A 23,796-nucleotide genomic window follows, 5' to 3' on the forward strand; every position below is an offset into this window, starting at 1 on the left:
AGGTAAATCCTTAAGCAACAAAGCAAAACTCCCCAAAAATTTAAAATATAGAAACTGAGTGTTTGGAATGTGCTTATAGACTGTGACACCCGGCATGTGTTAGCTGTTCTAAATTTTTAGAATGCAATAAAAAACACCTTGTCAGCCATTTTTGTAGTTTTGCTGGGGAAATAGCATTGGAACGAACCAAGCCCTCTGACTGTGGGTGCCAGTTGGAAGCCAAGACAGTCTATGGGACTTCTAACAGTGGAGCCAGTCTTTAACCCTAGAGCACAAATGGACTTTGGAAGCCCATTCACTATGGAGGACAATACTGCAGCCCAGATACAGCAAGGAGGACCTAGGTCCTCCCCCAAATGATATGACAGACTTTGAAGGTCCCTGATGGAGGGCCTCACTATCCCTGGGGAGAAGTTTGGGGATGGGTTGGGGGAAACATGGGAGGATGGGAGGGCGAGAGAATGGGGGATGGATATGTAAATATGAGTAGTAATTAAAGAATTTAAATAAAAAACTGAAGAAAAAAGAAAAAGAAAATTTGAATAATAAGAATTTTGAAAAAGGAAAATACATATTAGGAAAGAAAGAAAGAAAGAAAGAAAGAAAGAAAGAAAGAAAGAAAGAAAGAAAGAAAGAGAAGGGCAAAATATAGAGCGGTCAATCACATACCCAAGGTTGCTCAACAAATGGCAGTCAATGGTAATCAGATCCAAAGCTCATGTTATCTCTCTGCTAATAAGCTTTCATATGCATGCATGCTGTATGTCTTTAAAACTCACCCACTTATCTCTTGAATTTAAAAAATAAACTCATAAATTTATTTATAGATAATTGATGATGACAATAAAAAGCTCATTTAAATATCATTTGCAGATCATTGATTGTATGGGAAAAATCTTACTTACAAATTCTTTACAAATAATTGGTCATAGGATTCAGCCAAAGTAGCATACAGAGGACAACACATAGCCTTTGGTATTTTAAGGGAAAGGAAAGCCTACTGACTAGCACATGGAGCTTGGGGGAGCTAAATAAAGTAAAACAAGTGTTTATAAATAGAAAAGCAAATATCAATGTAACCCACCATAGTAAATCAACAAATGTTGTTAGTTAATGCTTCATATTTTCAAACAATGTAAGAGCCAAGTAAAACACATATGTCAGTCAGAGATTATGAGCTAAGCTAGCTGAGCTAAAAGATATGAGCTTAAGCTTTGCAGGAATCTATCTACCCAGACTTCCTAATTTAGAAAGATAACCACTGTTTCTTTAATTCACTGTTTCTTGGGTTCTACACTATAAGCAGCTATGTATAATTGCTGGATGATCCTAGCAGCATTCATGAACAATAGCAAGAAGAAGAGGTGCAATTTCTTTTGTATATTCTGTAAGCTTTCTCTACCATCACTTACTACTTCTCATTCCCAGTGATGAAATAGTGATTTTGTAGAACAATATATGATAGCTTCTACTTCTTTTGTGTTTAGGTTCCCCCGGCCTGAACATCATTCCCAGCAAACACCATACTAAGCTTCTCAGCTGCTAGACTTCCTCATTTCCCTGGTATGTCAGAAAAAAGCTTACCTTCAGGACCGCCCAGTGTGGATGCCTCCTTAAACCAGCCTCCCAATCCCCATTGCCTCTCTATGCTAGGATTCCAGGCTCTGCTTAGCCTTCCCTGTCCTGCATCAGCCGCCATCATACCCCACTCAGAAATAGGACAAGTGAGTGACCCAAGCACCACCTCAGTTTGTGAAGGAGATTACCTGGGTGCACCATGGACTAAGCGAATGCAGAAGTGAATGAGAGGATCCTGGTGACAGAATGACTGAATGGTGATGGTAGACTGAACATATGGAGGGTTAAATGATACAGAACTGACTGTCAGATGAGTGACAGGTACCTGAAAGCATGATACAATTACAAATGAGGGAAGGAAGGTCATAGGGGATCTTAGTGATTTAGTCACAGATAAGGAAATGGATGATGGGTGTAGAGTAGACCTTGAATACAAGGGAAAATCAGGGATTTGAGTAGCAGAACTATATAAAGGCAGATGGGGGATGAACAAAGGCTACAAGGAGGACTTGTCATGCAATGGTGGGTGCGAGTGAGGAATGAGTAGCATAATAGTAGATGGTAGATGAAAATGAGTCAGTGGAAAGAAGGAGTGACACAAAGATGGAAAGGAGAATAAATGGCAGGATTGTGGAGAAATGAGAAAACACCAGATAGGAGAATTAGTGATACACTTATGGAGGAAGGAGGGAGAAAATGGAAGATAGGAGAATGAATGCATTCATAAACACAATGACTGATGTGGAAATGAAGGAGATGGGGATAGTGACAGATACAATGTCAGATGTCAAAAAAAAAAATGGCAGGTGACCAGTGTGCTGAACGATGCACTAGTAAAGAATGAATGACAGGGCACTGACAACCCAGTGACACACTGACCGAGGGGAGATGAGTGGCATGTGCACAGAAAACTGAGAGGTGCTGTGTAAAGGATACATGGATGGCAGGGACAGGAAGACTTAGAGGTTCCCTGATAGGTGGGGAGTGGAGCCAGACTTTGAGGGTGTGATATGCAATGTCAGAGACTATAATGAGCCACAGATTTAAGGACTGAGTGAAACAAGGCATAAGGGTGAAAGAATGATGGGTGTAAAAAGAATTGAGTGACACTGGGCCCCATGAAGAAGTGAATGACATATGCATGGAGAAATGTGTGTGACAACGTCAGAGAGGAGAGTAAATGACAAGCATGTTATTTATCGATACAGTGAATGGAATAATAAATGGATGGCGCAGAGCAGACTGATACAATGGCAGAGGAAGGACTAAATCACAGGTGCAGAGAGCACCTGGTGAGGCAATGTCAGGGAGGAGTGAGAAAACGGTGGAAGGTTGGAGATACAAGGAGTAACAGGAAAATAGGGCAATTGTGCCGACGAGTCAGTGGCATCTTATCTAATGGAAAAGAGTGGTGAGTGGGTGGATGGCTGAGTGATGCAATAACTGATGGGTGATGAATTATGGTTTCATGGGGAACCACGTCACAAAACAGTATATGACAGAAGGAATGGCAGATGCATAGAGAATAGAGAATGACATGTGGTACATAGGTGACTGAATGGCAGGAAGATGGCGGATGGAGTGAAATCATTGCTTCTTAGAATGAATGACATGTTCCTGGAGAACTGAGTGGCATAAAGACATATAGGGGGATAGATGGCAGGCGCACGGAGAACTGAGAAATCTGATGACACATAGGGAAATGAATTAGAAGTGTGTGCAGGAGGGAGCGGAGGTCATGGAGAACTGGTGTGATACTGTACAGGATAATAAATGGCTGGGGCAGGAATGACTATGCAGTGTCATGGTACATGGGGAACGAATGGCAGGATTGATTGACACCATGTTGTATTGGATAATTAACGATAGGTGCGTAGAGGACTCACTGATGTGGTGATGGGGGAATTAATGACAGGCGTGTTCGGGACTGGGTGATATCGTGGTATAGGGGAGCGAATGATAAGTAGACTGAGGACTGAGTGATGTCATAGTTTCAGTGAAATGAGTGACAGTGCGTGGAGCACCGGGTGCGGTGCTCGTGTGGTCACTCGGAAACGAATGGCAGGTGTGTGTAGACTAAGTGACGTAATGGTTCTTAGGAAAATGAGTGACAAGTGCCTGGAGCACTGGGGAATGAAGGGCTGCGTGATGTAAGGGCGCACGGAAGAACGGATGGCAGCCGCCAGGTGAACTGGGTGATTAATGGTGGATAGGGAAATGAATGACAGAAGCACTGAGGAATGAGTGATGTGTGGAGCATCTGGGAACAGATGGCAGGCACGTGTGGGGTTAAATGATATAATTGTCAAGAGGGGAATGCAGGGAGCGTGAATTGAGGAACGAATGGCACAATAGCAGGTAGCAGACGAATGACAGAATGTGTGTGGGGGTGGCTAAAAGAAGCCATGCTGGGTCTGGACAACTGAGTAACACGGTGGTGGACGGAGGGAATACTGGAGGCTCTGAGTGACAAAATGGCATGAGGGGAATGACTAACGGGTTCACGAAAGCTTAGTGGTTCCGTGGTGGGTATGAAACAAGTAACAGACATAGGGAGCCCTGGGTGGCAGGACTGTATATAGAGAAAGAAAAACAGCTGAGAGCACGAACTGCCTGAACACTGGCAGACGGAAAATGAATGGCTGATACTTGAAAAAATGAGGCAAACAAGAGCAGGAGTGAAAATGACTTGTGACAGATGAAGGGATGACTGGTGAGTTTAGAGAGGTAGTGACCAGTGCATGGTGACTGAAAGAACAGTGGCAAGGAAATGGGTGATAGGTGTGAAGAACCGAGTTACAGTGGCAGATGGGAGGATGGTTATGTGTCAGAGGGAAACTATATGGGATCATGGAAAAAGACAAGGGTAGGCAGAGGAAAGTGGGCAGGTTTCTGGAGAACTTAGTTATACAAAGACAAGCGGGGGGTGGGGATGGCAGGAGAGTGGAGAATGGAACAATGAGAAGGCAGCTGCACAACAATTGAATGATAATTGTGGGGAAGACGATATAAAACATATACGCAAGGATGGAATAGTTGAATGGATAATGGTAGGGAGGAAGGTGAATGAAAAGTGGGTAGGGATTTAAAAAGTGGGCGGCAGATACATGGAGCCCTAAGTGAAAGAGGAAACGAATGGCCTGTGGGCAGAGGACCAAGTGATACTATGTGGGAGAGGAGTGACAGCTAGTTCTACGGAGGACCGCATGACACAATGGCAATTTAGAGAAATGGATAATAGGCACCCAGTAACCTTGTGATAGGTACAATGTCAGGTGCAAGAATGAATGACATTAGAATGGAGGTCCAAGTGACACAATGGTAGATGGATGAAAGAATTGTATGTGTGTAAAAAAAAAAATAAACTGGATGATGCAACAGATGACGGGGAGTGAACGACAGGTGTTCAGTGGACTTTAAAATGCAAGGATGGCGATTGATGACAGGTTATGTAGAACTGAGTGACACCCCACGTCAATAGAGGAATTTCATGGAAGAATGGGTGATATGAGAGTGGGTGTGACAGTTGAGAGGTCCCTGTGGAGCAGTCAATGGAGCAGTGGCTGATGGGAATGAAGTACAGGCACGTGCAGGACTGAGCGATCCGGTGGCTGGTCAGGGAATGAATGGCAGGTCTGGGTAGAAACTAGTGATGCTATGTTGAATGGGGGAATGAATGACAGGTTCACAGAAGATGAGTGGCACAGTGTGAGATGCTGAGCAAAACATGCAAGGACTGCAGTGCGCATCAGTAGGATGTTTTCAGGGCTGAGTGGTGCAACGTTGGGTGATGGGATAAATATCCAAGTGCATGAAGGACTAGATGGTGGCTGGCTAATGGATGACAGTGCTGGGTGAGGGAATAAATGGCAAGCCCACCAAAGATTTAATGGTAAAATGGTGGGGTGGTAGAATGGATGAGTGGCTGTGTGGTTACAAAGTAAAATGAGTACACAGTGCATACGCACGCATGGTTAGAGGTGTCCATAGTAAGTGCATGGAGAGCCATCACCAGGACATTCACCATAGCCTGACTCACCTCCTGATCCTACCCTGCCCTCTCTGGGCTTCCTAGGTTAGGTGAGCCAGGACCAAGCAATTGCATGTGACCAGTGCCTGGGGACCCTTGCTCCTCATCTCTTGTTTCAGAGCACTAAGCTGGAATGTCTCTGAATGTCTAGGGAGAAGTGTCTGTGATGCTACCCCAAATCAACAGCCCTGGATAATGGTAGGGAGGAAGGTGAATGAAAAGTGGGTAGGGATTTAAAAAGTGGGCAGCAGATACATGGAGCCCCTGATTCACCCATGGCATCTGTAGGCAGGATGCTTGCTAGAGAGCCTTAAGCTGAATGAGGAGGGGCCAGGGCCAGGACTAGGAAGGACCTGGGAAAGCAGAGCTGTCTACAGGCACTTCCTGTGTCCTCAGCATGATAGCCATGGAAATGAAGAGCCCCAACCCTACCCAGCACCTGGATCTGGCTCAGCAGGCTCCGAAAGTGAAAGGTGGGGCACACAGGCCCACCATGACCCCTGGAATGATATCCAGATACAGCCTACAGTAAAGAAACCCTATTTGCATATGGTCTTAGATGCACTCTACCTTGGTGTGCATTGCCTTATTTGCCTCAGTTTCCTCATCTGTCAAGCAGGACAAGGTTCCCAGGAGCTCAAGGGTAGAAGAGAGGTGGGGGGGGACAGAGTGGGAGGGAGGGAAGGAGGAGGGAGGGAGGGAGGAGGGAGGGAGGGAGGAGGCAGGGAGGGAGGCAGGGGAGTTTAGGCTCCAGGATTCCTCAGGCTTCAGCCAGTCTGACCCATTGGTCCTGCGTCAGCTTTGCAGCCCTTTGTTAGATACCTGCCGCATGGCATGTACTGTTCTAGACACTGTAGGTTCAAGGAACAAAGGCAGTTTAGACCTGAAGTAGAATGACCAGAGTCCACAAAGCTGAGGTTGACTGGAGGAGAGGAGGGCAAGGGCGGGGCTTGGAGGACTCAGAGAGGCGGGTGGGTTTTTTAAATTTTTTATTAATTTTTTTTTTACTTTTTACATTCCAATCCCAGTTCCTCCTCCCTCCTCTCCTCCTGCTCCCCCTCCCACTTCCCCCCACTTCCCTTCTGCTCCTCGGAGAGGGTACAACCTCCTCTAGGAAGTCTACTAAGTCTGTGAGGTGAGTGGTTTCTATGTTGGGTAAGGATGATCTCTCGTTCTCTCACTCTGTATGTGTGTGTGTTTGTCTTTCTGTGTGTGTCTGTGTGTTTATCTCTGTGTGTGTCTGTATGTGTGTGTGTGCCTGTGTGTGCCTATGTGTGTCTGTGTGTGTGCCTATGTGTGTGTGTCTCTGTGTGTGTGCCTATGTGTGTGTGTCTCTGTGTGTGTGTCTATGTGTGTTTATCTCTGTGTGTTTATCTCTCCGTGTGTCTGTATGTGTGTGTGTTTGTGAGTGCCTATGTGTGTCTGTGTGTGCCTATGTGTGTCTGTGTGTGTGCCTATATGTGTGTGTCTCTGTGTGTGTGTGTCTCTGTGTTTGTGTCTATGTGTGTGTCTGTGTGTGGGTATGGTTGCTTCTATGTGTGTGTCTGTGTGTGTTTATGTGTCTGTGTGTGTGTTTATCTCTGTGTGTCCATCTCTGTGTGTGTCTGTGTGTGTGTGTCTGTGTGTGTGTGTCTGTGTGTGTGTGTCTGTGTGTGTGCTTATGTGTGTCTGTGTGCCTGTGTGCGTATGTGCCTATGTGTGTGTGTCTCTGTGTGTGTGTCTATGTGTGTGTGTGTGTCTCTGTGTGTGTGTCTATGTGTGTGTGTGTGTCTGTGTGTGTGTCTATGTGTGTTTATCTCTGTGTGTTTATCTCTCCATGTGTCTGTGTGTGTTTGTGAGTGCCTATGTGTGTCTGTGTGTGCCTATGTGTGTCTGTGTGTGTGCCTATGTGTGTGTGTCTCTGTGTGTGTGTCTCTCTGTGTTTGTGTCTATGTGTGTGTGTGTGTGTGTGTGGGTATGTTTGCTTCTATGTGTGTGTCTGTGTGTGTGTCTGTGTGTGTTTATGTGTCTGTGTGTGTGTTTATCTCTGTGTGTCCATCTCTGTGTTTGTCTCTCTGTGTATGTCTGTGTGTGTTTATCTCTGTGTGTTTATCTCTCCGTGTGTCTGTATGTGTGTGTTTGTGAGTGCCTATGTATGTCTGTGTGTGTGCCTGTGTGTGGGGGAGGGTTGTGGGTATGTTTGCTTCTATGTGTGTGTGTGTGTGTGTTTATGTGTCTCTGTGTGTGTTTATCTCTGTGTATTCATCTCTGTGTGTGTCTGTATGTGTGTGTTTGTGTATGCCTATGTGTGTGTGTGTGTGTGTGTGTGTCTGTGTGTGTGTCTGTGTGTGTGTTTGTGTGTGTGTCTGTGTGTGGGTGTGTATGCTTCTATGTGTGTGTCTGTATGTGTGTGTTTGTGAGTGCCTATGTGTGTCTGTGTGTGTGCCTATGTGTGTGTGTCTGTGTGTGTGTGTGTGTCTGTGTGTGTGCCTATGTGTATCTGTGTGCCTGTGTGTGTGTATGTGTGTCTGTGTGTGTGCCTATGTGTGTCTGTGTGCCTGTGTGTGTATGTGTGTGTCTGTGTGTGTGCCTATGTGTGTCTGTGTGCCTGTGTGTGTATGTGTGTGTCTGTGAGTGTGCCTATGTGTGTGTGTGTCTGTGTGTGTGTGTCTCTGTGTTTGTGTCTATGTGTGTGTCTGTGTGTGGGTATGGTTGCTTCTATGTGTGTGTCTGTGTGTGTTTATGTGTCTGTGTGTGTGTTTATCTCTGTGTGTCCATCTCTGTGTGTGTCTGTGTGTGTGTGTCTGTGTGTGTGTTTATCTCTGTGTGTGTCTGTGTGTGTGCTTATGTGTGTCTGTGTGCCTGTGTGCGTATGTGCCTATGTGTGTGTGTCTCTGTGTGTGTGTCTATGTGTGTGTGTGTGTCTCTGTGTGTGTGTCTATGTGTGTGTGTGTGTCTGTGTGTGTGTCTATGTGTGTTTATCTCTGTGTGTTTATCTCTCCATGTGTCTGTGTGTGTTTGTGAGTGCCTATGTGTGTCTGTGTGTGCCTATGTGTGTCTGTGTGTGTGCCTATGTGTGTGTGTCTCTGTGTGTGTGTCTCTCTGTGTTTGTGTCTATGTGTGTGTGTGTGTGTGTGTGTGGGTATGTTTGCTTCTATGTGTGTGTCTGTGTGTGTGTCTGTGTGTGTTTATGTGTCTGTGTGTGTGTTTATCTCTGTGTGTCCATCTCTGTGTTTGTCTCTCTGTGTATGTCTGTGTGTGTTTATCTCTGTGTGTTTATCTCTCCGTGTGTCTGTATGTGTGTGTTTGTGAGTGCCTATGTGTGTCTGTGTGTGTGCCTGTGTGGGGGGAAGGGTTGTGGGTATGTTTGCTTCTATGTGTGTGTGTGTGTGTGTTTATGTGTCTCTGTGTGTGTTTATCTCTGTGTATTCATCTCTGTGTGTGTCTGTATGTGTGTGTTTGTGTATGCCTGTGTGTGTGTGTGTGTGTGTGTGTGTGTGTGTCTGTGTGTGTGTTTGTGTGTGTGTCTGTGTGTGGGTGTGTATGCTTCTATGTGTGTGTCTGTATGTGTGTGTTTGTGAGTGCCTATGTGTGTCTGTGTGTGTGCCTATGTGTGTGTGTGTCTGTGTGTGTGTGTGTCTGTGTGTGTGCCTATGTGTATCTGTGTGCCTGTGTGTGTGTATGTGTGTCTGTGTGTGTGCCTATGTGTGTCTGTGTGCCTGTGTGTGTATGTGTGTGTCTGTGTGTGTGCCTATGTGTGTCTGTGTGCCTGTGTGTGTATGTGTGTGTCTGTGAGTGTGCCTATGTGTGTGTGTGTCTGTGTGTGTGTTTGTGTGTGTGTCTGTGTGTGAGTGTGTATGCTTCTATGTGTGTGTCTGTATGTGTGTGTTTGTGAGTGCCTATGTGTGTCTGTGTGTGTGCCTATGTGTGTGTGTCTGTGTGTGTGTGTGTCTGTGTGTGTGCCTATGTGGGTCTGTGTGCCTGTGTGTGTGTATGTGTGTCTGTGTGTGTGCCTATGTGTGTCTGTGTGCCTGTGTGTGTATGTGTGTGTCTCTGTGTGTGTGCCTATGTGTGTCTGTGTGCCTGTGTGTGTATGTGTGTGTCTGTGTGTGTGCCTATGTGTGTGTGTGTCTGTGTGTGTGTTTGTGTGTGTGTGTTTGTCTGTGTGTGTGTCTGTGTGGGTGTCTGTGTGTGTTTATCTCTGTGTGTTTATCTTTCCGTGTGTCTGTCTGTATGTGTGTGTTTGTGAGTGCCTATGTGTGTCTGTGTGTGTGCCTGTGTGGGGGGGAGGGTTTGTGGGTATGTTTGCTTCTGTGTGTATGTGTGTGTGTGTGTGTGTTTATGTGTCTGTGTGTGTGTTTATCTCTGTGTATTCATCTCTGTGTGTGTCTGTATGTGTGTGTTTGTGTATGCCTATGTGTGCCTATGTGTGTGTGTCTCTGTGTGTGTGTCTATGTGTGTTTATCTCTGTGTGTTTATCTCTCCGTGTGTCTGTATGTGTGTGTATTTGTGAGTGCCTATGTGTGTCTGTGTGTGCCTATGTGTGTCTGTGTGTGTGCCTATATGTGTGTGTCTCTGTGTGTGTGTGTCTCTGTGTTTGTGTCTATGTGTGTGTCTGTGTGTGGGTATGTTTGCTTCTATGTGTGTGTCTGTGTGTGTGTTTATGTGTCTGTGTGTGTGTGTTTATCTCTGTGTCCATCTCTGTGTGTGTCTGTGTGTGTGTGTCTGTGTGTGTGTCTCTGTGTGTGTGTCTATGTGTGTGTGTGTGTCTCTGTGTGTGTGTCTATGTGTGTGTGTGTGTGTGTCTCTGTGTGTGTGTCTATGTGTGTTTATCTCTGTGTGTTTATCTCTCCATGTGTCTGTGTGTGTGTGTGTTTGTGAGTGCCTATGTGTGTCTGTGTGTGCCTATGTGTGTCTGTGTGTGTGCCTATGTGTGTGTGTCTCTGTGTGTGTGTCTCTCTGTGTTTGTGTCTATGTGTGTGTGTGTGTGTGTGTGTGTGGGTATGTTTGCTTCTATGTGTGTGTCTGTGTGTGTGTCTGTGTGTGTTTATGTGTCTGTGTGTGTGTTTATCTCTGTGTGTCCATCTCTGTGTTTGTCTCTCTGTGTATGTCTGTGTGTGTTTATCTCTGTGTGTTTATCTCTCCGTGTGTCTGTATGTGTGTGTTTGTGAGTGCCTATGTGTGTCTGTGTGTGTGCCTGTGTGTGGGGGAGGGTTGTGGGTATGTTTGCTTCTATGTGTGTGTGTGTGTGTGTGTTTATGTGTCTCTGTGTGTGTTTATCTCTGTGTATTCATCTCTGTGTGTGTCTGTATGTGTGTGTTTGTGTATGCCTATGTGTGCCTATGTGTGTGTGTGTGTGTGTTTGTGTGTGTGTCTGTGTGTGTGTTTGTGTGTGTGTCTGTGTGTGGGTGTGTATGCTTCTATGTGTGTGTCTGTATGTGTGTGTTTGTGAGTGCCTATGTGTGTCTGTGTGTGTGCCTATGTGTGTGTGTCTGTGTGTGTGTGTGTGTCTGTGTGTGTGCCTATGTGTATCTGTGTGCCTGTGTGTGTGTATGTGTGTCTGTGTGTGTGCCTATGTGTGTCTGTGTGCCTGTGTGTGTATGTGTGTGTCTGTGTGTGTGCCTATGTGTGTGTGTGTGTGTGTTTGTGTGTGTGTCTGTGTGTGAGTGTGTATGCTTCTATGTGTGTGTCTGTATGTGTGTGTTTGTGAGTGCCTATGTGTGTCTGTGTGTGTGCCTATGTGTGTGTGTCTGTGTGTGTGCCTATGTGTATCTGTGTGCCTGTGTGTGTATGTGTGTGTCTGTGTGTGTGCCTATGTGTGTCTGTGTGCCTGTGTGTGTATTGTGTGTCTGTGTGTGTGCCTATGTGTGTCTGTGTGCCTGTGTGTGTATGTGTGTGTCTGTGTGTGTGCCTATGTGTGTGTGTGCCTGTGTGTGTATGTGTGTCTGTGTGTGTGCCTATGTGTGTCTGTGTGCCTGTGTGTGTGCATGTGTGTGTCTGTGTGTGTGCCTATGTGTGTCTGTGTGCCTGTGTATGTGTGTGTGTGTGTTTGTCTGTGTGTGTGTCTGTGTGGGTGTCTGTGTGTGTTTATCTCTGTGTGTTTATCTTTCCGTGTGTCTGTCTGTATGTGTGTGTTTGTGAGTGCCTATGTGTGTCTGTGTGTGTGCCTGTGGGGGGGGAGGTTTTGTGGGTATGTTTGCTTCTGTGTGTATGTGTGTGTGTGTGTTTATGTGTCTGTGTGTGTGTTTATCTCTGTGTATTCATCTCTGTGTGTGTCTGTATATGTGTGTTTGTGTATGCCTATGTGTGCCTATGTGTGTGTGTGTCTGTGTGTGTGTCTGTGTGTGTGTCTGTGTGTGGGTGTGTATGCTTCTATGTGTGTGTCTGTATGTGTGTGTTTGTGAGTGCCTATGTGTGTCTGTGTGTGTGTCTGTGTATGTGTGTCTGTGTGTGTGCCTATGTGTGTGCCTATGTGTATCTGTGTGCCTGTGTGTGTGTATGTGTGTCTGTGTGTGTGCCTATGTGTGTCTGTGTGCCTGTGTGTGTGTGTGTCTGTGTGTGTGCCTATGTGTGTGTGTGTCTGTGTGTATGTGTCTGTGTGTGTGCCTATGTGTGTCTGTGTGCCTGTGTGTGTATGTGTGTGTCTGTGTGTGTGCCTATGTGTGTCTGTGTGCCTATGTGTGTCTCTGTGTGTGTGTGCCTATGTATGTGTGTGTCTGTGTGTGGGAGTGTCTTGTGCATGTGTTTGCTTCTTTGTGTGTGTCTGTGTGTGTTCATGTGTCTCTCTGTGTGTTTATCTCTGTGTGTTCATCTCTGTGTGTGTCTGTATGTGTGTGTGTGTCTGTGTGTGGGTGTGTTTGCTTCTATGTGTGTGTCTGTATGTGTGTGTTTGTGAGTGCCTATGTGTGTCTGTATGTGCGCCCATGTGTGTGTGTGTCTCTGTGTGTGTCTGTGTGTCTGTGTGTGTGTGTGTGTGTGTGTCTATGTGTGTGTCTGTGTGTGGCTATGTTTGCTTATATGTGTGTCTGTGTGCCTGTGTGTGTATGTGTGTGTTTGTCTCTCTGTGTGTGTCTGTGTGTGTTTATCTCTGTGTGTGTCTGTATATGTATGCTGTGTTTGCTTCTATGTGTGTGTGTGTGTGTGTGTGTGTGTTTATGTGTCTCTGTGTGTGTTTATCTCTTTCTCTTCATCTCTGTGTGTGTCTGTATGTATGTGTGCTTGTGCATGCCTATGTGTGCCAATGTGTGTGTGCCTATGTGTGTATGTGTGTCTGTGTGTTTGTCTGTGTGTGTGTTTGCTTCTATGTGTGTGTCTATGTGTGTTTATGTGTCTGTGTGTGTGTTTATCTCTGTGTGTGTCTGAATGTATGTGTTTGTGTTTGTGAGTGCCTGTGTGTGTCTGTGTGTGCCTATGTGTGTGTGTCTGTGTGTGTGTCTGTGTGAATGTGTATGTTTGTCTCTCTGTGTGTGTCTGTGTGTGTGTTTATCTCTGTGTGTGTATGTATGTATGTGATTGTGAGTTCCTATGTATGTCTGTGTGTGTCTCTCTGTGTGTGCGCGCGCCTATGTGTGTCTGTGTGCCTGTGTGTGTATGTGTGTCTGTGTGTTTGTCTGTGTGTGTGTTTGCTTCTATGTGTGTGTCTATGTGTGTTTATGTGTCTGTGTGTGTGTTTATCTCTGTGTGTGTCTGAATGTATGTGTTTGTGTTTGTGAGTGCCTGTGTGTGTCTGTGTGTGCCTATGTGTGTGTGTCTGTGTGTGTGTCTGTGTGAATGTGTGTGTTTGTCTCTCTGTGTGTGTCTGGGTGTGTTTATCTCTGTGTGTGTCTGTATGTATGTGTTTGTGAGTGCCTATGTGTGTCTGTGTGTGTCTCTCTGTGTGTGAGCGCGCCTATGTGTGTCTGTGTGCCTGTGTGTGTGAATGTGTGTGCTTGTCACTGTGTGTGTGTCTGTGTGTGTGTATCTCTGTGTGTTCATCTCTGTGTGTGTCTGTACATGTGTGTGTTTGTGTATGCCTATGTGTGCCTATGTGTGTGTGCCTATGTGTGTGTGCGTATGTGTGTGTGTGTGTGTGTTTGCTTCTATGTGTGTGTCTATGTGTGTTTATGTGTCCGTGTGTGTGTTTAGCTCTGTGTGTTTATCTCTGTATGTTTATCTTTGTGTGTGTGTGTATGTGTGTGTTTGTGAGTGTCTATGTGTGTCTGTGTGTGTGCCTATGTGTGTGTGTCTGTGTGAATGTGGGTGTTTGTCTCTCTGTGTGTCTGTGTGTGTGTTTATCTCTGTGTGTGTCTGTATGTATGTGTTTGTGAGTGCCTATGTATGTCTGTGTGTTCCTCTGTGTGTGTGTGTGTGTGTGTGTGCCTATGTGTGTCTGTGTGCCTGTGTGCGTGAATGTGTGTGCTTGTCACTATGTGTATGTGTGTTTATATCTGTGTGTCAGTCTCTGTGTGTGTGTCTCTGCGTGTCTGTGTGTGTGTGTGCCTATGTGTGTCTGTGTGCCTTGTGTGGGGGGGTGAGTGAGGGGGTGTCTGTGTGTGTGCCTATATGTGTCTGTGTGCCTGTGGGGGGTTGCTTTTATCTGTGTGTCTGTGTGTGTCTGTGAGTGTGCCTATGTGTGTCTGTGTGCCTGTGGGGGGAGGTGTGTGTGTCTGTGTGTGTGCCTATGTGTGTCTGTGTGCCTTTGTGGGGGTGGGTTGCTTCTGTGTGTCTGTGTGTGTGTGTGTTTATCTCTGTGTGTCCATCTCTGTGTGTGTGTGTCTCTGTGTGTCTGTGTGTGTGCCTATGTGTGTCTGTGTGCCTGTGGGGGGAGGTGTGTGTGTCTGTATGTGTGCCTATGTGTGTCTGTGTGCCTTTGTGTGGGGGGTTTGCTTCTGTGTGTCTGTGTGTGTGTGTGTGTGTTTATCTCTGTGTGTCCATCTCTGTGTGTGTGTCTCTGTGTGTCTGTGTGTGTGCCTATGTGTGTCTGTGTGCCTGTGTGTGTTGGGAGGTGTGGGTGTGTGTCTGTGTATGTGCCTATGTGTGTCTGTGTGCGTGTGGGGGTGTGGGGGTGTGGGGGGGTGGGTGTGTGTGTTTGTGGCTGACACAGGACAGTTAAAGGCTGTCCCTGAGCTTAGTTGTACCTGAGCTTCACACTGAACTACAACCAATTATACGGGTTCCCAGCACCTTCTGCCAAGGCCAGGCCTTTCCTTGCCATCTGTCCTGCTCCCAGAGTGTCAAAGCAGGCAGCAAAAGCAAGCCAGGGCAGCTGCTTGACAAACATGTGAAATCACGTACTGCCTCCATCCAAAACCTGCAATGGATGCTGTCCATTCTGTGAAATGCCAGGTCAGTGACCAGCTCCTACCTTGGGAAGGAAGGAGTTCCATGTCTGTCTAGAACAGGGCAGGACCCCTAGAGATTGTCAGTGGGCCCCCCTACCACCTGTAGACCCCAGACCTAAACCAATCACCTCCACTCCTATGGCAGCAATCTCAGCTTCAGATGGGCCCAGAGAGTTAAGAAGTGTGTGCTTTCCCCCTGCCCCAAAAAAACTGTAGCTAGAGAAGAAAGCCTACAAGCCAACCCTCCTTCCCCCATGGCAAACCAGCCTTTAAATTGTCCTTCACAGTTCCGCAAATGGCACCTGGTGTCTTCCTTTGTGATGATCCTGAAGGTAGCCAACCTAGATCACAGATGTTAGACTGAAAAAATCAAGTGTGACAGAAATCCCATCTCTGGTACATTGTGCAAAGAGGCTGACTGTGGGACAGTTTTAGCTTGAACCTCCCACTGTGGGAGGTTATAAGTTTATACCAGCGATATATTGTTCAAGCTCCAAGACCTTAGCCCCAAGTAGAGATAATTCTAATAAACCTCATGTGCCCATGCAGAGACCCCATGCCAGCACCACCTACTTCTCCCACCGGCATCAATAAATCTGGGGAGGGGATGCTTCAACTGCACAGCCAGTGGGGTCAGTGGGCGACAAGCAAGGGTGTCTCACACAAGTTGAAAACCAAACAGTAAAGCCCCTTTAAGGAGAACTACAAGTGTTAGCAACATGAAAGCCATTGGAAAACATGGGGCACCAGGACTAGACCTGAGTAAGAAGAGGGCAGTTGTTATGCACAGGACTCCCCAGAGAACTAGGACCAGAGTCAAGATGGCCTCCAACGTCTTTCAGAAAGGCATAGTCACAGATGCAAAATGAAGTCGTAATTATATGCATTTTGGAAATCTATTTCACAGAGTAATCTAGTAACTGCATCTAAGAAGCAACATTCTTTAGCCAGTTCCAGGGCTACTGCCTTAACCACGGAATCTTGGGTACAAAGCTGATATGCACACACACCAGAAATCACCCAAACTTAGGTGGAAAAGAATAGCTATGAAAGTGAAGCTCCCTTTTGCTAATATCATTGCCCAGTAGAAGACAATTCCTTTGAGGGCATAGCTTGGGGCTGGCTTTTATCCTGGGCATAAAAGCACTTTCATTTGCATTTGTTGTTTTTTTTTTTAAGAAAACAAACAAACTAAAGGAACTGTAAGGGTGGCTTGTTTCCTACAGATGCTGGGGCTTCTGCTGAACAGCTTCTTAGGACAGCAAGAGGCTCAGTCAGTCAAAAGCAAGAGTGTGGATTCAGCACCTACTAAGTGCTGCAATGTACAGAGCTGGGGTGGGGATCCTTATGCCCACAGCCTACAAGGAAAGGCCACTTGCCACTGGTTATTATAGAATAGCCATTCTACAGGTGGGGAAACTGAGGCTGGAGGTCAGAAAATGGCATCAGTGTGGAAGGCTCCAGATTCCACTTTTCCCACTCAAGCACAGCTGCCTTAGGACATGTGTTTGTGTGTGTGCAGATATATATGAGTGCATGTACATAAGTATGTGGATATATGTGCATATGAGTGTGTGTGTCTGGATGTTTATCTGCCTGCATGCATGTGCCTGCATGTGTGTATATGTTCATGTATGCATGTGTGCATGTGTATGTGTGCATGTGTATGTATGTGTACATGTGTATGTGTGCATGTGTATGTGTGTGTACATGTGTATGTGTGCATGTGTATGTATGTGTACATGTGTATGTGTGCATGTGTACGTATATGTGCATGTATGTATGTGTGCATGTGTATGTATGTGTACATGTGTATGTATGCATGTGTATGTATATGTGCATGAGTATGTATGTGTGCATGTATATGTGTGCTTGTGTATGTATGTGTACATGTGTATGCATGCATGTGTGTGTATGTGTGCATGTGTTTGTATGTGTGTATGTATATGCATGTGTGTACATGTATGTGACATTATTGTTTGTATGTGTGCATGTGTATGTATATGTGCATGTATGTATGTGTGCATGTGTATGTATGTGTACATGTGTATGTATGTGTACATGTGTATGTGTGCATGTGTATGTATATGTGCCTGTATGTATGTGTGCGTGTGTATGTATATGTGCATGTATGTATATGTGCCTGTATGTATGTGTGCATGTGTATGTATGTGTACATGTGTATGTGTGCATGTGTATGTATATGTGCCTGTATGTATGTGTGCATGTGTATGTATGTGTACATGTGTATGTATGTGTACATGTGTATATGTGTGCATGTGTATGTATGTGTGCATGTGTATGTATGTGTGCATGTGTATGTATGTGTGCATGTGTATGTGTGCTTGTGTATGTATGTGTACATGTGTATGCATGCATGTGTGTGTATGTGTGCATGTGTTTGTATGTGTATATATGCATTGTGTACATGTATGTGACAGTATTGTTTGTATGTGTGTGTCTGCATGTAAGTGTACTGTGCATGCACACGAATATGCATGAGAGTGTAGATTATGTGTGCATGTCCATGTGTATGTGTGTGTGTGTCCAGTCTTTTCCCCAAATCAGTAGAAAACTCAATAAAGGAAATGAGAAAAATCCACATATTTCTCTTTCTCAGTGACCCTGATCCTGTGCTTATGAGAGCCCCCTTGTCAGGAGGCTAAGACAACAGTTGCTTTTAGCTCCTCTTCCCTTGACACCATTTCCTTTGGGGTTTCAAATATTAGAAGCTTATTCCCAGAACTGTCAATCATATCAATAAGTGAAGCATACCCCAGTGAGAGCTTCCTAAACCTCAATTGGTTTTTAAGGAATGCTGCAACATGACTATGCTCATTTTTAACCCCAGCCCTCTCACTGTGTCACCCACATCATGGGACTAGTCAACAGTTTTTCTGTGCTGGTTCTACTACAGGGAACCAGGCTGAAAAGCAAAGCCCCCTGTTTCAGAGCTAGATCACAAAAGACACTTTTAGGGGACCATAAGATTTCTCTCCTCTGTCTGTGTCACGGGCATATTCTCGCCTTCCAGTAAATATACCTGCTACTAGATCCAATGACTTGCACATCTGTATACCACCACCACAATTCAAAGACAGAAATGACACAGTGACCTGCTGGTCTCTTCTCTCACCTAAATAGGGTGGGGTCTTTGGGGCCATCAGGGTCAAAACTGGTTATGTGGACAACATAAGGGTGACTTTTTTGCCCCAAACATAAAATCCTGCACCAATTTAGCACCTATTTTTAAAAGGCAATTCTTAAAAGTCCTTTCAAGCAAGAAGAAAAGACAGGCTGTCCTGGGTTGGTGTGTCCTGTTGTATATAATGCCCTAAAATCCTGCATCCCCTTTTTTTTCCTTCCCCTCCAGCAACACAGAGCTTTTCAGGGAGGAAAAAAAAAATGTATCATGGGAAAATTGGAGGGAGGTCCAGGAAAGAAAGATGAGTTCTCATCAGGGGCATAAGAGACCACCTTTGAGTCAAAAATTTGGTCCTCACAGGTCCAAGGAGATGGCCCTGGGCATTCTGCCATGAAAGGGCAAGTGGCCAGCCAGAGTCACCATTCTGCCTCCTGCCAAAATGACTTCTACCACATCCCCTGGGATGAAGTGTGGCACTCAGATTTCCACAGGTGCAAATCTAGAGGAGTCTTCCAACCCCCAGCCTCAGTGGGGCACAGCCATAAGGATCCACCAGAGACTGCTCTGTGAACAGTGACCTGAGCGTGGGAATCTATTGGCAACTCCATCTTGTACCACACAGACTTTTTCTGAGAGTGAATTAAACTCCCCGTTTTCAAACCACATCCAGACTCCTTTGGTTCACATTCACGGTCCACGGAGGGGCGGGGGGCAAATAAACACTGTCCTACTCAACCCATCAGGATCGCATTGCAGGTCACCTGCTGCCAACCCATCCCAATGGAAGAAGAGAAAACTCTTCTGGATCCTAACTTGATCCACAACTCAAAGGAAGGATAATGGATGCTGAAATCTTGGCTCCCAAAAGACCCCTGGTGAAAAAGAATCAGTACCACCAACACCACCTATAGCCCACAAGCAGCCCCCTGTCACCCGGTCAGCTTTGTCCCAAATTCTCCAAGAGGTAGTAAGTGTAAGTCTTGGAACCCACTCAGGGAAGTGCAGCCTGCACAGGGGCGTAGCAGTGGGTGGGTGTTGGCTATGAGATTATTCTTAGCGCTCCACTCTTTGAAAAAGTGGTGCATCCACCCTCAAGACAACAACCCTCCCTCCCTCCCTCCCCCTCTCCCTCCCTCCTCCTCCCTCCCTCCTCCCTCCCTCCCTCTCCTCCCTCCCTCCCTCTCCTCTCTCTCTCTCTCTCTCTCTCTCTCTCTCTCTCTCTCTCTCTCTCTCTCTCTCTCTCTCTCTCTCTCTCGGAGTTCACAAGCCTGGCCCAGACACCAGAGTAGTGTGGGACACAAGATATGATCCCCTGGAGGAGTGAAATCATCCCCTGAGGGGTGAGACACAGAAACATAGAGCTGTCTTGATCCTGGAAGCCCCACACCCAGCCTTTCATGGTGCACACTACCTCCCCTCCTGCGTCCCCCAGGAGCCCGGTAGCGGCGCCCACCCTTTACCTATAGTTGTGATGACGGTGATGGCAAAGTAGAAGGAACCGGCGAATTTCCACTGGACACCAGAGCGATGGGGCTCAGACTGCAGGATCACCAGCTCCAGCTGCTGGTAGTCATCGGAGCTGATGTTGTACTTGCCTCTGATGCGGACTTCTTCAGCTTTAAGTTTCTCCTCCTCGCGCATCTCATGGTCAGACTCGAGGGCGTCGAACACCGCCGCACCCACCAGCAAGTAGGTGAAGGTACAGGCGATCAGGGAGAGGGTACGTACGTTCTGCTGCTTCATGGCTGCGAAGAAGGAGTTGCCAAAGGGGAAACAACGTCGGCGCCCATTCCAATGCAGGGCGATTCCTGTGCGATGGAATCGAAGTTGTAAGCGGTGGTAACAGCAGAGCCCGCAGCTGAGGGTGGAAATGGAGTCATCTTCGGGATCCTCACTGTCCCGAACTTCAACACCTTCAGGCTGAGGAGCATTCTCGGGTGCGGCAGGAGCAGCCTCGGGCTCATCGGGCTCGATGTCCACAACGGACTCCCTGATCTCTGCGGGTTTCGCAGGCTCAGCGGACGGCCCGGGCTCGGCAGGCTCGGCGGACTCTGTGGGCGCAGCGGGTTCCGTGGGCGCAGCGGGTTCCGCGGGCGCAGCCGGTTCCGCGGGCGCAGCGGGCTCCTCGGGCGCAGCCGGTTCCGCGGGCGCAGCGGGCTCCTCGGGCGCAGCCGGTTCCGCGGGCTCCTCGGGCGCAGCGGGCTCCTCGGGCGCAGCGGGCGCAGCGGGCGCAGCGGGCTCCGCGGGCGCAGCGGGCTCCGCGGGCGCAGCGGGTTCCGTGGGCGCAGCGGGTTCCGCTGTCACAACGGGCTCTGCTGCGGGAGTAGCGGGCGATTCTGCGAACTCAACGGGGTCCGCAGGGGTGGTGACCACCACTGGGATAGGCAAGAGGGTAGGCATGTTTATGGCATCGCTAGTGCTCTGAGGCCAGTGGTCCTGGGCCCGGGACACCCTACGCCAAGCTTGGGTCAAGCGGCTTGCCCCATTGCGGATGGTCGTGAGGATGGATGGCCCACGTTCGTTCCGCGAGGGCTGCATGGCCCTAGGCCCCTGGCCCCTCGAGCCCGCGGGCTGGGCTGGGGCAGGATCAGAATCCGGGACAAAGGGCGACCCGGGGAGAGGTTGTGCATCTCTCTGGATGCGTTCCCCGGTTAACGGGGCCCAGCTAATCGCCTCCAGGGTGGCGGTTGCCCCGCGGGGACCAACTTCTCCCTCTAGCTTTCCTCACCCCCTTGGGTTGGGGGAACAGAAAAAGTTTGCTAAATGAAGATGTCTCTAGAATCCCCTGCAAGCAGGGAGAGAGTCTATCTAGCAGGTGCAACGGGCGAGGCAGCCCGATGCCCCCAAAGTCCGAACGCCTTTGCCCACCTGGGCGCGCGGGGCACGCGGGGTGCCCGCCGCGCGACAGCCGGTCTGCGAAGTTTGTTCCACTCAGCCTGCGAAGCTCTGGAACAGGGCGAAGCCCAAGACAGGAGCTACGACGGAGCTACCTCGGGGGCGAGGAGGAAACTGCGTGGCGGTGGCCGGCCAGCCAGCTCCTCCCGGGCAGCGGGCAAGGTGGCGGCGGCGGCGGGAGTCGTCCCGCTGGCCTAGAGGAACTGAAGGGTAGGGATAAGGAGTATCAGCCTTGGGAGGATCCCGAGACTCTGGCGTCCAGGAGTCCAGAGAGGCAGCCGCCGCTCTGGTCTGCCTGAGGCGCTGTGCGTGCGCGCCGGAGGGAGCCGGGAGTCTATGTATTCGCGGGTGTGCGTGCGCGCGTGTTTGCGTTTGACGGCCCGCTCCGGCGGGGGGGCGGGGGGACGGGGGGGACAGGCTACTCCGAGGACCGGCTTCCCTCCCTCCTCTCTTCTCCTCTCTTCTCTCCCTCCCTCCCTCCTCACTCCTGCAGCCTCCGGGTCGCTCCACCTCCCGCCTGGTCCCCAGCCAGCTGGCCTGCCAGCTCCTGCAGCAGACTTAGTGCTGCACAGGGTGCTAGCTATGGAGCCCAGGAGAGGTAGCCAGAGAGGGTAGGGGTAGAACTGGGTGCCGCCAGGGTGCGGGTGTAGGAACCCAGCCGCTAGTGGGTTTTGGCTAGGATGGGTGGACAAACACGAATGCTTGGGTTCCTTCTAGCACCGCTCCCCTAAGAGCTCACACAGCCTTGGCAAAGTGAAGAGTTTGAAAAACCCGCAACTGAAGAAGAGGAACGAATTCGTCCGGTGGAGGCAGATTGGGATCTTAATGGAGAAAATGAGATAGTGGGGAATAGAAGGGAAAGGGGCTGTGAGCACTTGGGAGTGCAGCAGCAGTGATCTGGCGGTCCCCCCCCTCCACCCCGTTAACACACTCACGAACACACACACACATCCAGCTGCAGCAGCCACATGGCACAGCAACGCCCTATTGCTTCCTAGAGTGTTGGGATTTGACATTCTCCTCAGTCCCCACGGTGGGATGCTGGATGCATCTCCCGGTGGTCCTGCACCTGCTGATCCCAGCTACTTTCCCCTAGAGCTCTATGGAATAGCGCAAACCGCCACTCCTAGACACACACACACACACACACACACACACACACACACACACACACACACACGCCTCAAGAAAGGAAAGACGGGAAATTCGCATTCGCCCTCTCAGCCAGTAACCTCCCTGTTTCTTTTCTAATCACTTCTTGTTTCCGTGGCAGAGGAGAACATCCCTCCAGCGAACACCCGGGAGGTTCACCCTCTAAATTCAGGCTTGGGGATGGGACAGGAGGATCCCGCCAAGAATCAGCTAGTCTTAGCATACAGAAAAATAGTCCAGATTTCTCTGTTTAGACCTTCCCCTATCTCCCACCCCACCCGTCTCACTTTAGGTCGCCCAGAGGGTTTCTTGCTTACAAAGCGCCCCTAGAGCAGTGTTGCCAACGGTCACGTAAAACCAATTTCTTGAGACCCCAGGACTTGCTTTCCTCAGCTAGGCTATCTTCTCTGTCTCTGGCCAAGGAAGAGATATAGATGGAGGAATCCGGTGACCCCCCCCCCACGGCCAGGCAATAGCTAAGAGGCCAGAGCTAGAAGCTAGAGCCTGTGAATCAGACCCAGTTGGTGAGTTCGAAGAACTCCTGAAAGAAGCCTCCTGTTCTTCAGACTTCCGGACCATAGCGGGGCTGTCTACCAAGACTCAGCCCGATGGGTTCGGGGCTTCGTGTAGGCTCCCAGATAAAAAGCTTTTCACCCAAATTCAAAGGCTTGTGAGTGCGTAGGGGTGTCTCCATGGGGTCTTCAGTACCTTGATGGAGAACCACACCAGAGCAGGAACGCTCTCCAAAATTCATTTTAGAATCCGAGTGTGTGTGTGTCCCCGACCCCCACCCCCGTGCTTAACAAGTGAGCGTGGCTGCGGGGTGAGTCACCACAAATGAGCGACAAGGATTCCCAGCAACTGGTAATTAATTGAGCAGTGGATCAACCCACCACGGAATCAGGCCTCCCGCAGCTCTGGCAGCAGTGGCACCCTGAGTCACCGCCGTCGGGCCTCCTAGAGGTTCGAAAGGGCTTGTGGATCTCGGTGCCACCAGGGGGCGCTGGACTCCGACCCACAGATCTGCCCACTTTGGAGCCAAACTGTAGTGAAGTCCAAGCTGTCCCCAAATGCGAGTGTAGGGTTGGGGGTGGGGGAATGGGCTGAGCTCCGAGGACCGGATTCCAGGAGACACTTGTATTCGGTTTAGGGAGCTTCAGTTACTTGCAGTCCTTAGGAAAAATGGAAGGGAACTTAAGCTTGAAATTACCCCAAACTCCTTGTTTTATAAGTAAAGAAAAGGGCTCCAGTCCAAGACCACCGGATTACTCTCATCTAGAACCAACTGTCCCCAGGGTTCTTTGCAGCTTTCCCTCCAGGACCCCAGTTATTTTGCAGTCCCCGCCCACACCCCACAACCCAGTCCTTGAATGTCTTTTGACTGCCTGTGGAACTGCAGCTCCTTGGAGGAGAGCTTGACTATTCTGCCTGTACCACCCATTCTCAAGAAAGATCCTCAGAATAGTGGAGACTGTGCCTGAACTGGCCTTCCCCTGTAATCAGATTGGTGGATACCCCAACTGTCATAGAGCCCTCATCCAGAAGCAGAGATCCACAGCCAAGCACCGGGCAGAGCTCTGGGAATCCAATTGAATAGAGGGAGGAGGGAATGTATGAGCAAGGAAGGTCAAAATCAGAACAGGGAAATCTACAGAGACAGCTGAACCAAGCTCATGGGAACTCATGAACTGTAGACA

General features: G+C 48.4%; 1 protein-coding gene across 1 annotated transcript in view; it reads right to left on the reverse strand.

The window, feature by feature from the left end:
• The window catches only part of Kcnk9 (potassium two pore domain channel subfamily K member 9), a 39,948-nt gene extending 20,153 nt beyond the window's left edge, over positions 1-19,795 (reverse strand). The window contains exon 1 of the mRNA XM_035439168.1: positions 19,513-19,795. Within this exon, the coding sequence (XP_035295059.1) occupies positions 19,513-19,795 (283 nt within the window). The remainder of the gene's footprint in view (positions 1-19,512) is intronic.
• Between the last annotated feature and the right edge of the window lie 4,001 nt (positions 19,796-23,796).

Source organism: Cricetulus griseus, chromosome 2, assembly GCF_003668045.3.
Source record: "Cricetulus griseus strain 17A/GY chromosome 2, alternate assembly CriGri-PICRH-1.0, whole genome shotgun sequence".
Classification (NCBI taxonomy): domain Eukaryota; kingdom Metazoa; phylum Chordata; class Mammalia; order Rodentia; family Cricetidae; genus Cricetulus; species Cricetulus griseus.